The following is a 23,735-nucleotide window of genomic DNA, read 5'->3' as shown; positions in this document are numbered from 1 at the left end:
TTTTCTATCATTTAGGATTAACGTATTAGAAAACTTGGGTTGCTTAAAGAGAATAGCAGAGGCAGTATTAACAGATTATTCCAACAAGAATATGTTGGTTATGAAAATAAGATATAGCAAACACCCTGGCTTATAAGGTACAAACACAGCTTGACAAATCACTATGGGTTTTCAGGGGTTAATTTAAGAACGAATATCTGCCTTAACGGTGTTGTAGTTTCCTAGGTACTAAAACAAATACAACAGGTTGGTTTAAACAATATGAATGGCTTATGGTTTTGAGACTAGGAAAAGTCCAAAATCATGTCATCAGTAAAGTTATGTTTTTTCCCCAAGGCTGTGGTGTTCCAGGGATGGCTGCCAGCATTTCTTGGTCCTTGGCTTTCCTGTCACCTAGTAACACACACGGCAGTGCCTTCTCCTTTCTCTTCTGCACCCCAATGACTTCCAATTTCTTGGTTTCCGTGGCTTCTCTCTCTGTGCCCAACATATTAACTTATAAGGACTTCAGTCATATTGGATGAAGGCTCACCCCTTTCAGTTTGGGCACACCTTAACTAACAACGTCTTCATAGGTCCTATCTACAAATGGGTTCACACCCACAGGACCAGGGGCTGGGGCCTGAACGTGCCTTTTGTGGAGGTCATGAGTCAATCCCCAATCAGTAGCATCAAAATTCTAGGAAATAAATGCCAACTCATAATTTTTATGGAGTGAGTCTCACTGATGGAAGACACCGGATAACTTGTTTTTAACAACTATCTTAAAGATGGACATAGCGAAATGTTATTTCACTCAATAACTTCATTATATTCAAAAAGTATGAACACTGCACTCCAAGAAAACGAAGCATGGGAACACAAGCAAGGAGAAATCTCTCTTTGAAATATGCAATGAATTCTGATGATTTTTTCATAATTTCCTGAGTAATTTATAAAGAGTTCTTAGGAAAAAAAAAACATATTAAAAGTGAAGTGCTAAAAAACAGTATAGTTTAATCATTCCAGTCTATCTGAAAAGTGCAGGAACTGCTGAATCAGACAAGCAGGTGCATCAAGTGACGCCAAATCCAGTTTCTTCAACTTCACAAGCCCCATATGACCCAGGGAATGTCAGTGTCAACGATCCTGCTGAGCACACATTTCTACAAATAGCAATTCAAATAAGCTACTTTAATTGTAAAACAGCCCAAGGCCCACTGACACCTTTAAAATGCCCCTTGGCAAAAGCTGCTATAGGACAATAAAAATAATTCAGAGTGGCAAGGATGGGCAGCCCCCAAAGAACTGCTTTTCAAGGGAACGTGATGGCACGTGACTGCACCCCCTGCCTTTTCTGGCACCTAGTAGCTCCAGGAGAGACTTCCAGACTCTGTTTCTGGAATGTAGTGACTAACCCTCAGTACCTAGTCAGGACCGCCCCTCTGCTCACACAGCCAGATGAAATCAGCCCAGCTACCATGGACGGCATGTTAAACCATGCCGCTGTAGGCTTAATTCCTAACTTCTCAACTCAGGCCAAACACTTTCCATTTAACAGACTTTCAGGGTTTTCAAGTACTTTCCACCATTTTATAAAAGGCAGCAAGGCATGTTTTTCCAAGAGTACTGCAACAAGCAGTCTTTCTACAAATTATCAAGTGCTGTTAACTATAACATAAAACCATGTTTGTCAACTAACCCAATTTTCAACACATCTCTAAGTTATTTAGTGTAGGAACTGTACTACAGCAACCAATGATAGAATTATTAAGAGAAAGGAAAAACACCAATCTTAACATAAGTTATGAATGTTTTTCTACTGGTAACAGTGATAAATGTTCCATAACCTTTTTCCACTTCTCATTATTTTATAAACATATTTTTAGACTTTATCTCATTCATGACTTTTAAGTATTCCACTGCATTAATGTCAGTTTTGTATTTAAAATAACAAATATTGATTTTTCCCTGATAACATAAGTTATTTTTGTTTGGTAGAAAAATTAGTAGGTAAAAAATAATGGAAAATAAGAAAGAAAAACCAGATAAAATATTAAATCACTAATCTAACCATCAGAGACAAATCACCAAAAGATTTCGGTATAAAATCTTAAAATCTTTTTACTATACACATTGGTATATTCTACTCGTTGCTTTTAAAATTTTTTTGCTTACATGTCATGTATATTTTTCCTGTTATACAATATTCCTCAAAAATATTTTTTTAAAGGACTGCAAATGCAGACACTGTATTATTCTACTATAATTTACTTAATGAACTTTTTACTGGCTGTTAAGCCATTTCCAAGATGATGATGACGATAACGTTCAACAGCTAAAATAACAACTGAGTTCTTTTTATGTGCCAAGCACCATGAGAAACACCTTACACACATCAGCTCCATTTGAGTGTTATCACTTGAAGGCTTTTGATTAGCTGTTTCCTCCATGATCCTTGGGTACAAAGATTAATTTTGTGACTTCTTTTTGTAATTCAGCTCTGGATGCGACACCTACTCAGGTGTATCCACTCCCTTCCCCCTCACCCCCTGGTACTTGCCAAGAGTGAGTACACACAGCTGAGGTGCAAAGATATTTTTTAAAATCAGTTAATGAACAATCTAGTCTTACAGCTCATATTTTCATGTCTCTACTATCCAGTGATAAAATTTTTGAATGAAAATTTTCATCACCCTGTTTATGCTCTTCAGGAAGTCTCCTAGACTTTTTTTTTTTTTTTTTTTTTTTAAAGGAAAGACAGAGAGAAGGAAGGAAGGATAGAAGGAAGGAAGAAAGGGAAACATTTCCAAACATTTTCTTGCTTTATTGTATTTTGTTTTTCCGTTTTTGTTACATGGGCTGGGGCCGGGAATCGAACCGAGGTCCTCCGGCATAGCAGGCAAGCACTTTGCCCGCTGAGCCACCGCGGCCCACCTCTCCTAGACTTTTTAATATCAAAATTTTAATATCTTAGTATCAAATTTTCATCAAAATGAAATTTTTTATGTATTTTTCTTTTTTTTCACATGAGCAGGCACCAGGAATTGAACCTGGGTCTCAGGTATGGCAGGTGAGAATTCTGACACTGAGCCACCATTGTATTTTTTTTCCTGATGTATTTTCATTAACAAATTTTTATCAACTTACTAGAGAAGAATTTGATGCATTACATTAAATTACCATAACAGAGACATCAAAATTATTTTTTCTTTCTCCTGTTAACCAAACCTAAAATATAAGCAGGTTAACAGCACAAATGGAATAATTACTAAAAATAAAAAGTATAGTGAGACTTGTGCATACCTCTTTCTGAAAAACATAAGTCAGATTCCTAATATGAACTTTTTGGTGCCAAAAAATTAATAATTTATATGCCATAGTTTCATGTCAGAAGTAATGCTTCTGTGGAGTGCAGAGGGTGGCCTCGCTTTTAACCAAATTTACTCCATTGCAGGAAAGGGTAGCTTTCAACATAAAGACATGAACCACCAAAAGTAGCATTTTAAAACCTAAAATTCATTCCTTTAGTTTAAATGTAGAGCTTTGAAAGGTCATTTCCCATCTAAAACAGATAAAATGCCACCAAATCTTGACTGTCAAGTGCAAGGTTAGACTGTTACCTGACAAACTACTATCTGAGAACTCAAATGGCTGCCCTCACTCTGCTGCTCTTTTGACCTTACTGTAATAATAGCTCAAACTGCTTTTTATAAAATCATTGCCATTTGAACAAAGAAGGGAAAACCTAGCCTGGTTTAAAAATAATTGCCATGCTTTGCCTCCATTTAAAGAGCCTCTAACAGGAGGAGATAACTGTTGTATGGGAAAAAATCCACTTTCATTATCACTTAATTATAGTGTCGCTGTTCCTAATGTTATACAATAGCAAAGAATTCTGCCTGCCTTGCTTTTATACACTCTATTCTCAGTACATGTGACTCAGAATAACATCTACTTTCTTAAATCTGACATGTGAGACTAAATTCTTCAAAACTTTCCATGACAAACAGGTAGGAAAAACCCTCTAAATTGAGTGAACTTCCAAGACCAGCTCACGATGCTATGAATTATTCCTTGTATCCAAAGCCAGATATATTTGAAAGGAGATTGAAAATATGAACTAGATATAAATTCAAGAAAATTCAATATTAAGAGAGCACTGTGTCCACCAAGTAAAAGACAAATTAGGGTCCCACTGGCCCTAGTTTGAGATTTCTAATCATGTATATATATGATACAGAGTAACAGACTGTCCTGGTCACTGAAAAAAATGCACAACTTAAATATTTCCCAAGCAATTTTTCTCATGGGCACTGCTTTTAACAATAGGCTACAATTAGTTCACTATAAACAGATTTTAGCCCCACCAGATGTACTGCAATTCTATATTACAGCCTTCTATACTACAATTCTCATCTTTAAAATGAGGATGATATAATACCTAATTTATAGGATTTAATAGGTTAAAGAGTAAAGATGAATGTAAGTTCTTAACTTACATTTATCATATCAAAATCCTAAAACTGAGTTATCACTTGTCATTATCATTTATAATATTTCATATTTTGAGTAGAATATTTCCAGTAATTTTCCTGATTTCCACAAATAGCTTACATCAGAGTGATAAAACAAATAGCTTACACTGAACTCCGATTTTCAGTCTACTTGAAAAAATCCAAAACATACATTTTGTTTCCCAAATTTGACTGCTCAAACTTCCCCTTAATGCAGATTTAAAGGTTCTGGTAAACATATATGTTTATGAAAGATATAACATCTACTTTCAACTATAATTTGTCTCTTTAAGGAAACAGTTCTGAGCGGAGCATTTCTTTAAAAGGCAAAAAAAGAGAAAGTCTCCAAGGCTTTGAAAATGTTTATATGAGCAATTATGGATGTGATCTGACAAACTGAGTGCTTACGGTTAATTAAAAAAATGAAAGATAACAAATCTTGAGCCAGACAAGTGGTCCCTTAGAGACAAGTTAATCATGGTTTTATGAGAAAGTAATCTCTCCATAGAGCTTTGACCCAAATCTTCATTTATTAAAAACCTTTAGGGCGGGCCGCGGTGGCTCAGCGGGCAAAGTGCTTGCCTGCTATGCCGGAGGACCTCGGTTCGATTCCCGGCCCCAGCCCATGTAACAAAAACGGAGAAACAGAATACAATAAAACAAGAAAATGTTTAAAAATGTTTCCCTTTCTTCCTTCCTTCCTTCCTTCTATCCTTCCTTCCTTCTCTCTGTCTTTCCTTTAAAAAAAAAAAAAAACCTTTAGAGAGGGCCACAGTGGCTCAGCAGACAGGCAGAGTTCTTCGCCTGCCATGCCAGAGACTTGGGTTCAATTCCCGGTGCCTGCCCATGTTAAAAAAATAAAAAAATCTTTAGTAGTATCTATCCATCAGAACACCTGAACAAACTTACATATATGTACAAATGTAAGACAGTTCTAGCTATAATGAAACATAATGAATAAAAGTAAGTCTCTACAGAGTTAGTAGGATAAATATACCCAAAAGGTGTCAGTCATTACACAGGCCTCTCAAAGTTTCTAGAGATATTATTTATATAAAGTGAGGCCCCAATTCAGGAAAGCCCCATTGCTGTTTTGACTTTCTAAAAAAATGTACTGGATATGAAAAGTGATATATTGCATAACATGGTAGACATGAGTATTTAATATAAAAAAAAATATTTCCAATTTGCTTACAGTGTCCACTTCTCCAAAGACAAAAGCAGATGCATTCAGATACATTTCAGGCATTCTGGACATGGTAACACTTCGATAGGCCAGTTCAACTCAGATATAATTAAAAACCCAAGAGCTGGTGGCAAAGAGGGAGAAGGTAAGGTGATCAGATAGGAAGAAAAACTTCTTTCTGGATCTCCAAATAGTTATCTAGACAGTTTGTTGTAACCAAATGCTCAGCATTCCTTATCACTTTCAGTGTTAGGTCTTCAAGTCTGAAACAACTTGAGAGAGAATTCTTAACAAAAGGGACTGATACTCAATTTAATTTTGCTTACGTTCATGAAGGATTAGCTGCTACAGAAACTGTTATGGCACTTCTACCATAACAACTAGAAAACATGACAATACATGTAAAACAATAAATAAATAAAAGTCTTCAGACATCACTCAACAGCCACATAGAATTGTGATGTCTAAAAAAAGGGAACAAATGAGGTAAGCCCAACTTACTCTCTGAGGAAGTTTCTAGGCCCCAGTAGATGAGGATACCTAAACAGAATGTGGACGTTCTTGCTGAGTTGAAGTGGCTGGGATGGAGAATGGTCAAGCTGAAGCAGCTAGAATTTGTGGAGCAGAGCGGAAGAGAGGGGAAACCTGAATCCCGAAGCTTTGGAGATCAGTCGAGAACATCTGCCTTGAGTCATGGATGGAGTACTGATCTGTGTACATGTGAAAGGAAATCACCTATGGCATGGTAAAGAACCACCAAAAAGTAGTGGACTAAATTTCAAGGTCTCACATAGGGCTAGGAGTAGTAGGTATTCTCAACAGTCAGAACGGAAAGACTTCCTAACATACGGGGTAACAGATACTGAAGAAAAGCAAAAATGCTCTTAATAAAGCACCAAAAAATTGGAAAATGAAATTTTAAAAACACAACAGTATCAAAAAACTATGCCAAACTTCTGGATAGTTTAACAAAATATGTACAGGACCAATTCATGATAACTACACAACTTTGCTGAGAGGAATTAAAAACAAATAAACGGAATGACACAAATGTTTAATGAATCAGAAGACTCCATGTTAAGATATCAACTGTCCATAAACTGACCTATAGATTCAGTATAATCCCAATCAAAACCTTAATATCTTTTTTATAGAAATGAATAACATAATTCTAAAATTTATATGGATGGGGTCTAGAAGAGCCAAACAATTATTTTAAAAACACACACCAATGTCAGAGGAATGCAATGTAATTTTAAAGCATACTGTAAAGCTACAGTAATCAAACAATAAAAATAAAAAGAACAGATTTGAAAGCCAAAAAAAAGCACAACACTTATACAGTCAATTGACTTTCAACAAAAGTGACAAGGTAATCATATAAGGAAAACACAGTGTTACAACAAAGCACAGAGACAACTAGGTAGACATTTGGGAAGAAAGGGACCTCGACCCTTCCCTCATGCTACATGCAAAATTTAACTTGAAAGGAAGCACAGATGTAAATGTAAGAGGTTCAATTTTAAACTTCTTGAAGAAAACTACAGGAAAAAACTTGTGTGACCTTAGGTTAGGCAAAAATTTCCTAGGCAGAAGAAAAAAATAAAAGCATGAACCATAAGAAAAGGTTGACACATGGCCTATATCAAAATTTAAAACCTTAATTCCTTGAACTGTAGTGGTAAAAAAAATGAAAAAGCAAGCACATGCTGGGAGAAATATTTGCAAAATACATATCTGATAAGTGACTTGTATAGAGAACATATAATGTATTCTTTCATTCAATAACAAAAACATGTAACTATTTGTTTGTGCTTTTTTTTTTTGGCATGGGCAGGCATGGCAGGTGAAACTTCTGCCACTGTGCCACTGCTGCACTGCCCAACTATTTGTTTTTAAATGGACAAAAGACATGAATAGACATTTCACCAGAGAAGATAAATGAAAAATAAGTACATGAAAAACTGCACAGTGCTAGTCATTTGGAAAACGTAAATTAAAACCATGGTGAGATACCACTGCACCTCCAATTAGTGTAGCTAAAATTAGAAAAACTGACAACTCTAAGTAGTAGCTGGTGACTTGGAGCAACTGGAATTCTCACACATTGCAGGCAAGCATGTAAAATACTACAGGTCAAATATATTGACCTAGCAATCTCACTAGGTAACCTCTGAAGAGAAATAAGTACATATGCACGTGCAAAGACTAGTATGCGAACATCCATAGCAGCTTTATTTATAATGGCCAGAAACTGGAAATAGCCCAGACGACCAGCTGGTAAATGGTTAAACTGTAGGATATCCAGACAATGGAATACTCCTTCAGCAGTAAAAACACAAACTACCAATTTACAAAACACACACAAAAAAGAATGAATCTGTAAAAGATAATACTAAGTGAAAAATGCCTGGCAAACAATATATGATTCCTTGTAACTGAAATTCTAGAAAAGGCAAATGCATATAGTAGCAGAAAACAGATCAACAGATCAGTGGTTACCACAGCCTGGGGAATTGTGTGTAGGTGGGAAAGGGTTAACTGTAAAAGGTGCAAAAGAACTGTCAGGCAACAGGAATGAACATATCTTAATTGTGATGGCAACTACACAACTGCACAGATTTACATTACACGTACACAACTGTATACTTAAAGTAGTTAAATTTTAGTTACATGAATTATCATTAGAATAGCATGCTTTTTACTGTATTGGAAAAGTTGACATTTCTGCTCACATTAAAGTGATTTGGAAAAAATGGAATTCATAAAATAATGAAATAAGGATATCCAGAAGAACCTCAAGAACGAAAGAAAGCCAAAATCTTCAGAAACCTCGCAAATATTCCCTCTAAGTCAGGGATGAAAATGTCCCTAATAATAGAGCAATTGATAGGAATGAAGTCTGGAGACTGGAACCCAACTAGTCTGTCTTACCCCATCCATTTTCCCCTCTGTCCTGAGGCAGCAGCAGAAAGAAAGGCAGAGGTAGATTCCCTTGGAAAATAAGCAGAACTTTAAAAATTGCTAAAAAAGACAAAAACCCATGATTTTTAAAATTGCCTTAACCAACCAGAAGTTCTCAAAATAGTTGACTAAGGTTTTAAAGGAGTTACATTGGCAGGAAAATATCTAGCTTTGTAAAAGAAGTCTGTGCTGATTCAATTGCTAAGCAATCCTCAGATTTTCTATCCATACTCATATGCAGTAGATTGTTAAGGGAACCAAGCTTCTGGCAGGGGAATACATTTCCCAAATCCCCTCAGAGGTGACCCAAGGGAATAATGGACAAAGAAAATCCCACTCACAGGCAGAAGCAGCGGAGGCCAAACCAGTCAACCTAGGAAGTCAATCTACTATTAAGGAAGTGAATCCATTGAAAGACACTCAAGTGGGTTAACTTTACTCTCCTTGTTCAGTAGGACATAGGACATATTCTGAATCAGTGACACTTGTTCTGCTTCCTTTATTGCCTTTTTAAAAACTGGTGTTTTAAACTGAAGATTTCTATTTTTTTTTCTTTGGCTCTAGTACTTTATATGTGGTATATCAGATATTTTTATATTTTCATTTAATCTATAGATTGGAGATTGTACCAATTGAGATTACTCAATCCATATCTGAATGAGAACAGTGGACACAACCAACAAATCCTAGTCTTGGAAATGAGTGCAATAGTTGGACATTACATTTTAGAGATAAGTATATCTGTGGTTGTAAAGAAAAACTGTACTATGTTTGGCAAAAGCATTTTTCCAAATGAATGTGTAGAGAAAAAGTGTGCGTGTGTGTGTGTGTGTATACTGGAATAAAGAGATGGGCACCTATTGCTTTGTCTGTTAAAACAAGCTCCTCTCTCCGAGAGCAGTATATTATTCTTTGACAGAACTTTCCCTCTCTCCCTTCAACCAACCAGGTGCTATCAATCTCTGTATTCCACCCTCACAGTCACACAAATCAGAGCCCTGGCCTTGGGTATGCTAAACTGGAAATTACGACAGCAGAATCCTCTTTGGGAAAAACTGAACACATGGTCTAGTGCAGCTAATAACCATGCATCCAGCCATGTAAAAGATTTTGTTTGAAAGAATGAAGCTGACATGCAAAATGCTGTAGAGACAGAAATCAAGAGTGTCCTAGGGGCAAATAATCCCTCATATTGAGGTGTGCCCTTTTATTCTAAGTTAGTTTAACTTGCTGCCACTTGAAATCACAAGAGTCCTGACACAATGTTGGATAAAATTGCATGGTCTTGTATGCTGGTTTACAGGGTGCACAGGAAATACAGTGGGTGTGCTCCTCAAGAACTTTTGTAAATGCTAAACTTGCTCAGTCATAAGCAAGTGTCAAAGCCATGCCACTATGATATCTCTGTTGACTGTAACCAAACAGAATATGAAATGAAATAAAAGTGTCTAGCCATGGACAGAAAAATAAAAATCCACATCTGTCCATTCCAGCACTGGGTATCTGTGCCTATGAGCAGGGATGGGCGTGGGGGTGGGAGACCGTACCCTACAGATATAGTCTACTAATCCTGAGCATATGTAACAGCTTTTCTTAGCATGTTCAGCAACATCAAATTGCTATTTCACTCTGCAGAAATTATTCTCTCAAACTTTAAACACCATTACTTCTCAATGGATAATCATGCCTCATACTTTTCTATCAGCAGCTATCATATAGGACTCCTTCAGTTTCCCAATACTGATCATACCATCTTCTCCTACTTCTCACTTGTTCACCTTGTCTTCTAACATATGCTTTGGCTCTCAATTTCCCAGCCTTGTCTCTGGGGCCTTGCACTAGGGATTATTCTATTACACGTTCAATCTTCCCCTAAACCAACAGAAATCTCAACTCCATGAAAAGACACAGGCCTTATCCATCCTATCCACTGCTATGGTTTTGGTATCCAGCACACAGTAGACACTCAATATTTACTGATGGAGTGAATAAAGACATATATGAAAAGTTGGAAACTGAATAATCTATATGAAGCCTTTCATTTCTAAAGCTGTGTATACCTACTGGAAGAAGATCAAGAGCCACAGCTGATTTTTAGATTTAGGGATAAAGGCTTTATCAAACTTCAGATACATTTAGACAGATATACAGCATATCATTTTTCTTCATCCTTGCCTTTACTTCAGAAAAATTCACTTTAAATTTTGGAGCTAAAGATGAAATAAATAAAATAGAGAATGACAATAAATGATGCTTACTCTTCTTTCCATCCATATCTGCGTGGATTTTCCGAGCCAAGAATCCACTCTTGTACACAGCAGCATTTGGGTCATGAGGAATGTCCAAGAATGGGTTGGTGGTGCTTCCGATGCGGGTGAGAGCCTTTGGATGGGTGCCGTTAGCCTTCTCATCAGTACCTTCAGAGGGAGACTTCTTTTTCTCTTCATCATCTCTAAAAGGGAAAAAACCCACAGAGACTGAGCCAACTACTTACCAAAATATTCTATGAACAAAGTCATTTAGAATAAACTACCTTGATTTCTAATGGTCTATCAGTATTGATAACAACAAAGCCACCATTTACCACATAGCTTCTGTGTCTGGAATTAATGATCATATCTTGTAAAACTGATGTTCGCTTCTCAGATTACAAATAAGGAAAATTCATAGGGTTGAAAGAAATATCCCAAGGATACAGAGATAGCAAGCAAAGGAAAATATAGTGAGGATATGATCCCCAGATATACATTTCACCAAAAGTATCTATCCTTTCCACCCACTGCAATGCCTTTGTCTTCTTCCAAATTAGCAGGAGTCTTTGGTAGATATCTTGATTTTGACTTTTGTTATTTCTATGTCCCAACAAAGAAAGCAATCAACAGAGGGGAATGGGAGAAAGGGGGGAAATTCAACTTTCCCATTTGGAGAATTCCTGATATTCTCACAAGCAGTGGGGACAATAAAATCAACAGGCCGAGCCCTCAATCTTGGGATTTGTTCATATGAAACTTATCCCCGCAAAGGAAGGCTAAGCCTACTTAAAATCAGGCCTAAGAGTCACCCCCAGAGAACCTCTTTTGTTGCTCAGATGTGGCCTCTCTCAGCCAACACAAAAAGCAAACTCACTGCCCTCCCCCTCTCTTCGTGGGACATGACTCCCAGGGGTTAAACCTTCCTGGCAATGGGGGACAGAAATTCTAGAATGAGCTGGACTTAGCATCAAGGGATTGAAAACCTTCTCAACCAAAAAGGGGAAGAGAAAAATGAAACAAAATAAAGTGTCAATGGCTGAGAGATTCCAAACAGAGTCCACAGGTTATCCTGGAGATTATTCTTACGCATTATATAGATATCACCTTTTTAGTAGGTACAATGGAGAGGCTGGAGGGAAGTGCCTGAAAATGCAGAGCTATGTTCCAGTAGCCATGTTTTTTGAAGATGATTGTATAAAGATATGGCTTTCGCAATGTGACTGTGTGACTGTGAAAGCCTTGTGTCTGATGCTCCTTTTATCTCCAGTATGGACAGATGAGTAAAACATACGGATTAAAAATAAATAATAGGGGAACAGATGTTAAATTTAGGGGAAACAAATGTTAAAATAAATTTAGTAGATTGAAATGCTCAATGAAAGGGAGGGATAAGGGGTATGGTATGTATGAATTTTTTTCTCTTTCCTTTTTATTTCTTTTTGTGAATTGATGCAAATGTTCTAAGAAATGTTCATGATGATGAATATACAACTATGTGATGATATTGTGAGTTGCTGATTATATATCAAGAATAGAATGATCATTTGGTAAGAATATTCATGTTTGTATGTTGTTATGTTTTTAAAATAAATAATTAATTTAAATTAAAAGAAAAAAATAGGCATAAGCGTCACCACCAGAGAACTTCTTCCATTGCTCAGATGTGGCCTCTCTCTCAGTCAACACAGCAACTGAACTCACTGCCCTGCCCCCTCTATATGGGCCATGACTCCCAGGGTTATTATTATTATTATTTTTTAAAACTCCCTGGCAATGTAGGATGGAAATCCTAGAATGAGCTGGAACTCAAGACTCACGGGATTGAGAAAACATTTTGACTGAAAGGAAGAACAGAGAAATGAGACAAAATAAAGTGTCAGTGGCAGAGAGATTTCAAACAGAGTTGAGAAGTTATCCTGGAGGTTATTCTTACATATTATATAGATATCCCCTTTTTAGTTTAAGGTATATTAGAGTGGGTACAGGGAAGTGTCTGAAACTGTAGAGCTGTTTCTTGAAGATGACTGTATAATGACCTAGCTTTTGCAATGTAACTGTATGATTGTGAAAACCTTGCATCTGATACTTCTTTTATCTATGATATGGGCAGATGAGTAAAAAAATATGGATAAAAAATAAATAATAGGGGGAACGAAGGTTAAAATAAATTGGGTAGATTGAAATTCTAATGATCAATGAAAGGGAATGGTAAGTAGTATGGTATGTGTGAGTTTTTCTTTTTTCTTTCTTTTGCTGGAGCGATGCAAATGTTCAAAAAAACGATCATGGTGATGAATACACAACTGTGCAATGATATCCTGAGTCAAGAATGTTTGTATGTCAAGAAAATTTGTATGTGAAGAATGTTGGTATGTCTTCTCATTGTTTATAATAAAAACATTAAAAGATATGGATTAAAAAATAAACAGAACTCTGCATATACCAGGCATAAATGACTTGCATTCTTCAGCGCGGCAGAATTGAACTAAGCCCCATCTTCCTTTTCCACAGAAACCTCTTTGATTCACATAGCTTCACAAGCAATGCAGTCTCTTCCAAAGCCTTCTGGTTGTTACTCATCGTAAGCACCATCAAATCTGAGACATTCTTGCAAATGAGAAAAGCCTCGCCACGACCTTATTCACCTAATAACAAGAAGCACGCCTCCACGTACTCGGTCACCACTCATCGCTACTCGCTGGGTCTCAGATGTCGGAAGTGGCACCAGTCACCGGCCACCTCGTCTCCCCGTGGGTGGAGGGGCCCTGCCACCCCCATTCCCCATGGTGCCCCTCCGCGGGCCACAGACGCCGGACGGCCCCAGGGCGCCAAGCTAGGCACTGAGCCACGCCCCACCCCAACCCCTCTCAGCTCGCACCGGACACCCTGCCTCCATCCAGCGAGGGATTTTTTTTTTTATTTCTTTTTCTGGAGTGATGCAAATGTTCTAAAAAAAGATCATGGTGATGAATATACTACTATGTGTACTATGTGATGATACTGTGAGCCATAGATTGTACACCATACAAGGAATGTCTGCGTGGTAAGAATGTTCATGTTCGGATGTCGTTTTAGTTTGATAATACAAAATAAATTTTTAAAAAATCCATGAAACTACAACTATAAAAAAAACAAATAATAGGGGAAGAAAGGTAAAACAAATTTGGTAGATGGAAATACTAGTGATCAATGAGAGGGAGAGGTAAGGGGCATGGTATGTATGATCTTTATCTTTTTATTTCTTTTTCTGGAGTGATGCAAATGTTCTAAAAAATGATCACGGTGATGAATACACAACTATGCGATGATATCGTGAGCCATTGTACACCATCTACAAAATGTTTGTGTTTTCATTTTTTAAACTTTTTATCATGTAACATACTGTGTTGTTTTAGCAAGAAAAATACTTTTTTTAAAAAAAGCAATCAACAAATAATTATAGATTGAGCTCAATAACTATGATTGGACTATATTTGCCAAATAGCCAGGTTAACCCCTAATATCAAAACCCAGTAAAGCTAGCAACAGATTAAAGTGACACCATGCACAGTGCGCTTTGTTATTTTACAGCTGCTACTCTATCTCCATTTCCCTACCAGCCGCAGGGAAAATCCTCAAATGACCTCAATCTCTATTCCCTCAAGCAATGCATATTTAACTCTGAGATCATTACACACATTAAGTATGGAAGAGGCAGAAAATGGCTCGCATAATTTATTAATAAACAGAAAGGAAGAAAAAAGCTAATAAGCTCTGACATATCACTGAAAAGGTTTGTCTACACTCAGTATAGTCTCTGACCATTCAGAGTTCTTACAGGTGGGCTCCTGTAAGATGTAAGATCCTGCTCCCACCCTTGTTTCAAAAAGTACTTTTTTACTTCAGGTATCCCAAGCTCATCTTTTACTTTTTTTGTCCCAGCCCTGGAATCAAGCAATTCTCCAAGGAGTCCTGGTTCCTTTTACTGGAGAGTAGTATTTAGAAATGAAATCTAGGTGGTGGGTATAATCATTGAAACTGAGAAATCATGCTTCTACTTCTGCTAGGGAAATACATGTCTACTAACCCATGTATATGCTTACCTTTATATTTCTGTATCCATCCATCCATCCACCCATCCATCCATCATCCATCCATCCATCATCCATCCACCCACCTACCATGAGTTCATACTGATACCTCCAAACCCAATCCATCGGCACAGGGTTCATTCTAGCCATCCTCCTTTGCTTATATGAACTTACTCAACAGAGAGAAATAGGCTCTCATTATTAATAATTTATTTATATAATTGTTTAACCTTAGTAAATTTATAAAGTAGCTTTACAGAGTTGCTGAACCATACTCCTATAAGAAACAAATTTATCTAATTAGAATATAGTGCTTGTGTACAGTACTTTTGTCAGGCTTTAGCACGGTCAAAACACTTTTCCAAAATTACTTAGGTCAGCTCTTTTGCTGTCTTCACTCTGGTTACGTCATTCATCTGCAATAGTATTAGATTCATTTGCCACAGTGTGATTTCCATCTCACAGTTCTCCGTGTCATGGCTGGTTTAAAATTTTGCATAAAGAAAAATGCACTCTTTGTGGTGTACAGTTTTTAGGGTTTTACCCAATGCCTAGAGTAATGTATCTACAATACCAAGCAGAATAGTTCCAACACCCCCGCAAATTCCCCTGTGAATGCACTCTTATTCAACTCCTCTGCCTCACCAGTCCCTGCCAACAACTGAGCCATTTTCCATTCCTATGGTTTTTGCCTTTCCTAGAATGGCATGTAACGTCTTCTTTTATTCAGCAAAATACACTAACAATTCATCCATGTTTTTGTGCGAATCAATAGTCTGTTTCTAATTATCACCAGGTATTATTAATTTTATGGATATACCAGTTTGCTTATTTTCCCATCTACTGCAAGACATATGGGTTGTTCTCAGTGTCTATATTTTACTTTTATGATGCAAATAATTTGTATTTGCAACCACCACTATGATATAAAAATTCATTACAACGGATCTTTCATAGATTGAAATCAATCCAGAAGGAAAGTTTCTAACCTTTAAAGAGATTATTTTACTGTCACACTAAAATTCAGTACTGTTATGATATAAACTTTGACTCATCTGAGAAATAAAAAATACTCCCCTGCATCAAAAAAAGTGATTTGTGGATTCATAGTCAAATCTTATTTATGGAAGTTTACTGTATTTTGTATGTCTTAAGTCAGTTTTTATGCCTGTGGAACTAATTACACAAAGGAACTTTCGATATAAGCAAGCAGCCATTTATCTGAGAATGATTGTGTCACCTTCCCAATTTCACTTATTTACAAAGTGCTTACAAAAATCAGGTACATATTTTTTCTCACTCTTTCATTAGATAATATGCACTTTGATTATATCAAATATTTTTAATTTAAAGTAATGAATGGTTGTGTCCAAAACAATTTCAATTGCTTTAAAATTAGTAACTGAGAGCAAAAATAAATGTACATTTTATAGAGTTTTCTTTTTCCCTTTTTGATGCAGTGGTATTTTAAGATGATCACACCAAAAGGATTACTTTCTTATTTTGAAAAACAAAAATAGGATATGGCTCAAAAAAGAGTTAATGAACTGTTAACTGCTTGACTTTAAGACTTAGTCATAAATTTGTCCTCAATATTTGGGAATTACTCATGTTTGGGGGAGAGTTTTGACTTGTGAGTAGGAAAAGGAAAAAAACAGAATGATTATCCTGGGAGTCATGTTAATTGTTTTAGATACCAAGAGCCAAAAAAATTTATTACTGTAGTGAATTTCTGAACTATTTTTAAATCAGATCTGAAGCTGATAAAGCATAGCTTTGTTTTATAAATTCTACTAATATTTATTTATTCTAAAGCATATTAATTAGAAAGGTAGAACAGCCTTTACAAAACGCATCTCAGAAATCAAGGATTGTTTATGACAATAGCAGTGAACCTCAGCATCACCTGTTTACTTTTGCATTTTGGGTGGTTACACAGCTTTGTGAAAATCCTAGTTCACACAGAAAAGTAGTTCCAAATGATAAATATTTCTGTTTGATTTAAATAACCCACTTTGTGAAATTTACATTACTCTTTAATACAAATGCGGGATAGGAGTAAAAACTTTTTCTGAGGTCTATACCAACAAGTAATATGCCGATGTCTTCAATGTGTAAACATTTAGTATATGTAATACATTTAAAATTTTCACATTGAAAAGCAGCTTAAGTCACTTATCTTCAAAAATGAATACAGAATCAAATATCTGTAGAGCCCTGAGGCGTTATGAGAACACTAGGAGCTCAGAGAATATAAACACGTTTGGAAAGCACCTTACTAGAGAATCAGCATTAGAGGCAACTCCTACCCTAATGAACATAATAATCCATTACTAAAAATCAGCTGTTGAGTAGAAAATGCATACTTTTTGGTACTTTTTTTGGTTCGTGTTCTGTACGGTGGGCCAGGTCACATTTCATTCTTTTTCCATGTGAGTATCCCATTATTGCAGCACCACTTATTGAATTGTTTGTTTGGTTTTTTGTTGTTTGTGTTTTGGGAAGTGCATGGGCCAGGAATCAAACCCAGGTCTCCTACATGGTAAGAGAGAATCCTACCACTAAACTATGCTCACATCCTCCCTTACTTTCTGGTATTTTTTCAAGTGGAAAAATGTTCTCAAGTATACATTTTAAATGTATAAAAATGCTTAAAATAGTGCTTCCATATCACCAATTATCATTTTTTTAAAAAAAATAAAGCGTCTCTTTGCAGCATCAACATCCTCACTCAAAATTCTTTACTGACACCAAGTACAATTTCAAAATGACTACACATGACTGACACTCTACTAATTCAATTTCTAATGTCATCTGAGGCTTCCCCCCCGCCCCCACCATCTAGTATATAGGGTTGTACTGAGTTCTGGGATGCAAATATGAATTTTTCATCAGCCAAAAGTACTTAATAGTGATGCCATCCAATATGGTAGCTACCAGCTACACTTGACTATGGAGCATTTGAAATACCACCAGTACAAATAGAGATGTGCTATAAGTGAAAAATACACAATTGTTTTCCAAAGGCTTAGTGTGAAAATAAAAAAGGAATGTAAAACATCTCAATAATTTTTATATAGATTATACATAGAAATAATATTTTGGATATACTGGGTTAACTAAAAGAAATTTTTAAAATTAATTTCACACTTCTTTTTACATTTATAACGTGCCTACTAGAAAACGTAAAAATATATATGTGGAATGCACTGCATTTCTCTTGGACAGGGCTGACACTGGAGTATTAAAAATAAAAAAACATTCTACTGGAAAAACAATTAATTGGGGAGATGCTTAACAGAGTATGCCTCAGTAAAACCATGACAATAAGTGAGGGTCCAAAATAGTCAATCCTATAAAACAAGTGTCCTTGATATTACAAAGTTAATGAGCCTTGTCAGGCTCTGAGATTAAAAATAAAAAAAGATTAAAAATAAAAAATACATCTGTACTAGACCCAGATGCTGGCTTGTGCCACCTGGAGGTGGATGTACATTTGGGCTTAATTATAGATGGGTCCGGGCTGAAGAGACTTCTGGGACAGGAGTGGTGGCATGAGGACTAGAACTGGGGAGTGAGGACAGCCCTCTCTCTCTCTGATTCCTGTCCTCCTTCCCATAATTCCCCAGCCCTCAGCAGGTTACATGCACTAGCCCCCATTTGAGACATGGTATTGGCAAGACAAGAGGGATCAAACACTATCTGGAGGTTCAAGTAATTCCCGATGGCATTACCACAAAAGATAGATTTTGCTGTTTTTACAGACAACATAAATGCCAGTGCCTCTGCACAAGGGAGGCTGCTGCTTCAATGGCATACAGAACAGACACATATGAAAAGAACACCGATAATCTGTTAAAAGGACACTGTAAATTTACTCACTTCTATAGACTGGCAGCCCATCTAGCAAGGACTCTGCCAAACACTCTGAGCCACTTAGGTATTTTCAGAATGAAGGTACAGATGATTTTGTTGAACAAAATGGGGGAGACACAATAACAGTTCTCTGCCTCGATGGTGAAAAGAACGACTCGTACATGCATACTTTGTATACAATTTTAAAAGACTCCCAGGAGGGTTTTTTTTTTCGAACTGAGATTCCAGTCATCTCAACATCTACAAAATCCCCCAAGACATTCCTCATGCCAATGTATTCCATCAGTAGTGAAGTACAAGATTCACTGGACAATCTAGCCATCTATCACTACTTGATTCATTTCAAGAACAAAAGCTTTAGCCTTGAGAGGTGATAACCTTTTCACTTCTTTTCTCCTTCTAAATGGCAACTGTAGATCACAAATTTCTTAACTTCTACACTACTTATGATGGGTGCTTTATTTTTAAACATAAAGATTATATTAGGAACCATAAAAATCCACTGGAGTCTTCCATTTCAGTACAATTCCACAACGAATGGGAAAACAACTGCTTGTTAAGTTCCAAAGCTGACCATCCCTAATCTGGCCCAGGCACTGAGCGGAGTTCTGACATACCCCATCTTGCTAAGCATCACTGTAGTGGGCTTTCAGCTATACCAAGGCTGTTGTTACACTAACACGGAACTCAAAAATTAAGCTGTCTTGAATGGCTTTGGCTATTTCAATTCAAATACTGAAATCACATGTATGATAATTTCTGAAGCCTTTTCTGCACATGTGGTGGGTGTGAGGGAGTGGAGATAATGGTTGAAAGTTCAAGAAAAAAATTTCCAAAACAAAAATGGAGTATTACTATTTTACTATGCAAAATAATTCCTGAGAACAGTCATGACATCAAACTCGGACAATAAAGAAAAAGTTCAAATTCACCAGGCAGAAAAGGGGAAGATGGCATCCTGCATCCACCTTTAATGTGTATTTCCCTTCTTTCCTTAGATATCCCTTACTACCATTTTGAAGACTTTAACACTTGCATAGATGAGTATAACCTGGAACAGAAAAATCTGGAATCAGGACACTGCGGTCTAAGTACCTGCACTTCCACAAACTCCAATGCAACCCTGAGCAAGGTGCTGCAGTTCTTTGGTCCTTGGTATCCTCATTTGCAAAATTCAAAGCTTGTTCTAGATGAGTAAATCCAAAGCATGCAAAGTCTCTGCAGTGGTGGGAAGGCTAGGATGACCAGAAAGTTCTCTTGCCCCACTCACATTTCAACAGAACAGTTCTCCTTTATCTATTTTACACATAGAGCTCCTAAGAAGGCTTTCATTTGAAGAATGTGCAGTGTACCCTTAAAAAAAACTTGAAAAACAATTGGTCTCTCAAATACATTCTAGAAGCAGTATCCTATGACTGTAGGACTCTAGGTATAGACTGAGGCATAAAGACAACACCAGGAGGTTTCCCCAGCATCTGATCCTAGATGGAAACTTCAGCTTATAATAAGTTTCGACTGAATAACAAAATATCCTCCTCCCTGACATAGGGCACCTACTCTAAGTCTTACCACATCTGCAACAACAAAAATGACTATTATTAAGATTGGAGGGAGGGCTGGGGAAGCAGCTCCTGCTCTTCTTCCCTTCTTATGTAGAAGAACAGAAATAATGTATCTTACTGGTCTAGATTTGAGTGTCTCAAAAGCAAGGCAAACTATCTTTGCTCCTACTTCTTTCCCAGTATCAAGGACAGTACTCTTCTCTCTATCTCACCGTATAGCAAACCAACTGGGGCAGAGTTAGCCTCTGCTACATTAATTCTGATTTCTCAGCCCGTGTACAAGGTAGGTGGCTTGAGCTCAGCAGGCTTGGAGGTCTCTTGGGTCTCCACCACTTTCTTCCATCTAACTTTCCTAGGGCACATTGCACTTTGCATTGTAGAGTAGCTGCTTGATTCCATTAGACTTAGTACCTTTTGCAAATACTCCTCTAGCTAGAACATTAAACAAGGGATATGAAATCGATTGCCAAACTCTACCCTGAACTGCCAATCATTACTGTGAATATCATCTCAATTGAATTTCTTAACCTCACAACCAACCTAAAAGCTAGATGTTATTACCTCAATGAAAAACTGAGTTCAGAGAGATGAAAGAATCCGTGAAGGTAGGACCCAAGGCAAGTGGCCACCTTACAGGTAACTTTGAGGGCTTCCTTAATTCTAAAGACGTGAAAGGCACTGCATCAGCCACCGGAATGCCTGTGGGTACACCAGGCACCTCGGGCCAAGCCCTTGCTCTCCTCCGGGAGGAAAATGCCTGGAAACCAATGTCCCTCAATGGGTTCATACTAGCTTATTAATTAGTCTTTAAAAGGAGCTCTATTCATTGCCAGGCATTGGACAGTGGAGACGCCAAAATAAGGAAGACCTCTTGAGGGACTCATAGTCTAGCAGAGGAAAGAGTAAAATGTAATAATGTGTAATAAATATTTTATAAAATAAATTACTGTAACATATGCCTTGGCAGACTCCTGCAGAAAGCAATGCAGGATCAGGGAAGAGGAAAGAGTCCTTATCAAATCAACTATGCTGAATTATAAACCCAAGGAATCTTTTTTGGGGTGATGGAGATGAGGTGATGAATTGTGACTATTACACAATTCTGTAAGTTTACTGAAAATCACTGGATTGCATCCTTAAGTGGGAAAATTTCACAGTATGTAACTTATAACTCAACAAAGCTGACTGAAAAACAAAAACAAAAAACCTCCAGTGCTTGAATTCAGAAACAGAACACTAAATTGTTATGACCCCAATACTGTGATGAAGTAATTTGTTAGACAATAATGTGAATAAACTTTGAAAAAATGTGCTGATCTGTCATAGGGTTTCTATATCATTTGCCATGAGGCATGACGAGTTTAAAATGGATCTGTCTTTGCCACTTACTAAAAATTATAACAAAAACAAAAATGCTGTTAAATTTAAAAATTCACTGAAAATACAAACTACATTTAATTTTCTAAAAAGTCATCATTCTGATGCAGGAGTCTTAACTGTGAAAATGAGGATATGTTGTATTAAACATGGTAAGTTTCATTACTAACTCTTTGACACCAGGAAGGACACTGTCAGATAAAAAAAAGAAGTAGGTTAGTAATTCAGACTTATGAAGTAAAGGATCTAAATTCTGAAAATGTGAGTGTGTGTGTACGTGTGTTTCACGATAAACATGCACAGAAATGCTCAATGAAATCCAAATTAAATGTCCAAAGTACTGAACTAGGCATTGCATATATATGTTTCACTTAGAAATTACATTTTAAATGTATTTTCTACTTGCATCAGTCCTGAAAATAAAGCCTTAGTAATTGATATAAACAGCATAAAATCCTAACTGATCAGCATATTGGGAAAAACACATTCCTTATATCCCAGTCTCCATAAATCTTTTCACTTCAGTGATTCTAAAATTGCTTTAGTATAAGTAGGCTACTGACATTATCATCAAATCCACCTGCTTACCAACTTGCCTGCTTCGCATATTCTCAAGTTAAAGATAATGTGAAGCAAAGAAAACAATATTTGCAAATCATATCACTTTGATGATCTTTATGAATATGAAAACTAGTATAATAAAGTTTTGAAAATCCTATGTCTCCAATTGAATCTCATCATCAAGAGATGCCACTTCCACACAAAGCAGACAATTTGTCTGTTTTTTTAATTGTTCTTTTAAACTTAAGAACTAGATGGCTAATTTCTCAAAGTTTTCTATACACCCAAGTCCAGCATACTTGAGATGGCTGAGAGGAACAGGAGCTCAGAGATTAAATTTTAACTGTGAGTTATGACTCAGGTTCTTAATAAAATTACATGTTACTGAGCTATGTAAGAGTCTTCTCTAATTTTAAATCCTGAAATCTTTCTTTCTTTATATCATCCAAATCTGGAAGACTGATCTGCATTCACTATCATTTTTAGCTACCACTTTTAAAAATGAAATCAATTTTTCAGCTCAAAATCTTCTATTTAAATGTCAACTTTTCATAACTATGGTGTTTCTTTTCTTACAGTCAATGTACCTTCAAGTGAATTTATAGATATTACAACTTAACTAATACGATCCTTTACATGCTGTCTATAAAGATTTCAATCCTAATCTTCACATAGATTATCTTTTTAGATTTGTGAGGACACTATTAACACTAAAATTTTTATTCTAGCATCTTCCATTCTAGGAATGTGAGTATAATCTGACAGCAAAGACCATGGGGATGCTACATAATAATACAGCACTTCAAAGAGGCCCAGTGCCTATCTAGAAAGTGTGCTTAATAGTAGGAGCACCCTAAATAGGAAACTGGGTTTTATTCTTTCTTTATATAATCAAATACCTCATACAAAGTTTTATTAATTATTTCATGGTGAGTTCTCTCTACCAATGACTCTAATACCGACCTCCCACCTCTCTCTTCACACTCTCAAATTTTTCTTCAGATAATTACTGTATCACTTTTATCTACAACCATTGTCCAATTCATAGCAACTTCTGTCAGTTTTCTCATACTCACTCTCATAATGATAATCAAACTGTTGATGGCTATTTTGAAGTTTAAAATAATTACTTGTATTTCATATATCAAATTACATAACCTTGATTTAACTTTTTGACCAAAAAAGTTCTTCCATTACGTATATCGATAATTCAGGAACACTGAATTATTATTATTACTACATCATTATTAAAAAATAAATATAAAAAAGTTATTTTACAGGATAACTCATTGCTAAAATGAATTATCACAAGCTATCTCTGTTATGGGATAAAAATAAATTTTACCTCAAGGTAAAAAAAAATATTTTAAAACAAAACTGAGTACCCTGAT

The 23,735-nt window shown here is 36.4% G+C and overlaps 1 protein-coding gene across 14 annotated transcripts in view; it reads right to left on the bottom strand.

Annotated features, from left to right (window-relative positions):
- Positions 1 to 23,735, bottom strand: part of PSD3 (pleckstrin and Sec7 domain containing 3) — a 661,802-nt gene that overhangs the window by 83,671 nt on the left and 554,396 nt on the right. For 13 of the 14 annotated variants that reach the window (XM_077152669.1, XM_077152668.1, XM_077152670.1 and 10 more), the window contains one exon: positions 10,905 to 11,098. In XM_077152669.1, coding sequence (XP_077008784.1) covers positions 10,905 to 11,098 — 194 coding nt within the window. Of the gene's footprint in view, positions 1 to 10,904; positions 11,099 to 23,735 lie in introns of those variants that run through there. The other variant, XR_013172375.1, reaches the window with a different exon arrangement.

The sequence above is a fragment of the Tamandua tetradactyla genome, chromosome 3 (assembly GCF_023851605.1).
Source record: "Tamandua tetradactyla isolate mTamTet1 chromosome 3, mTamTet1.pri, whole genome shotgun sequence".
Lineage (NCBI taxonomy): Eukaryota > Metazoa > Chordata > Mammalia > Pilosa > Myrmecophagidae > Tamandua > Tamandua tetradactyla.
This window is presented reverse-complemented; position numbering and strand designations above follow the sequence as displayed.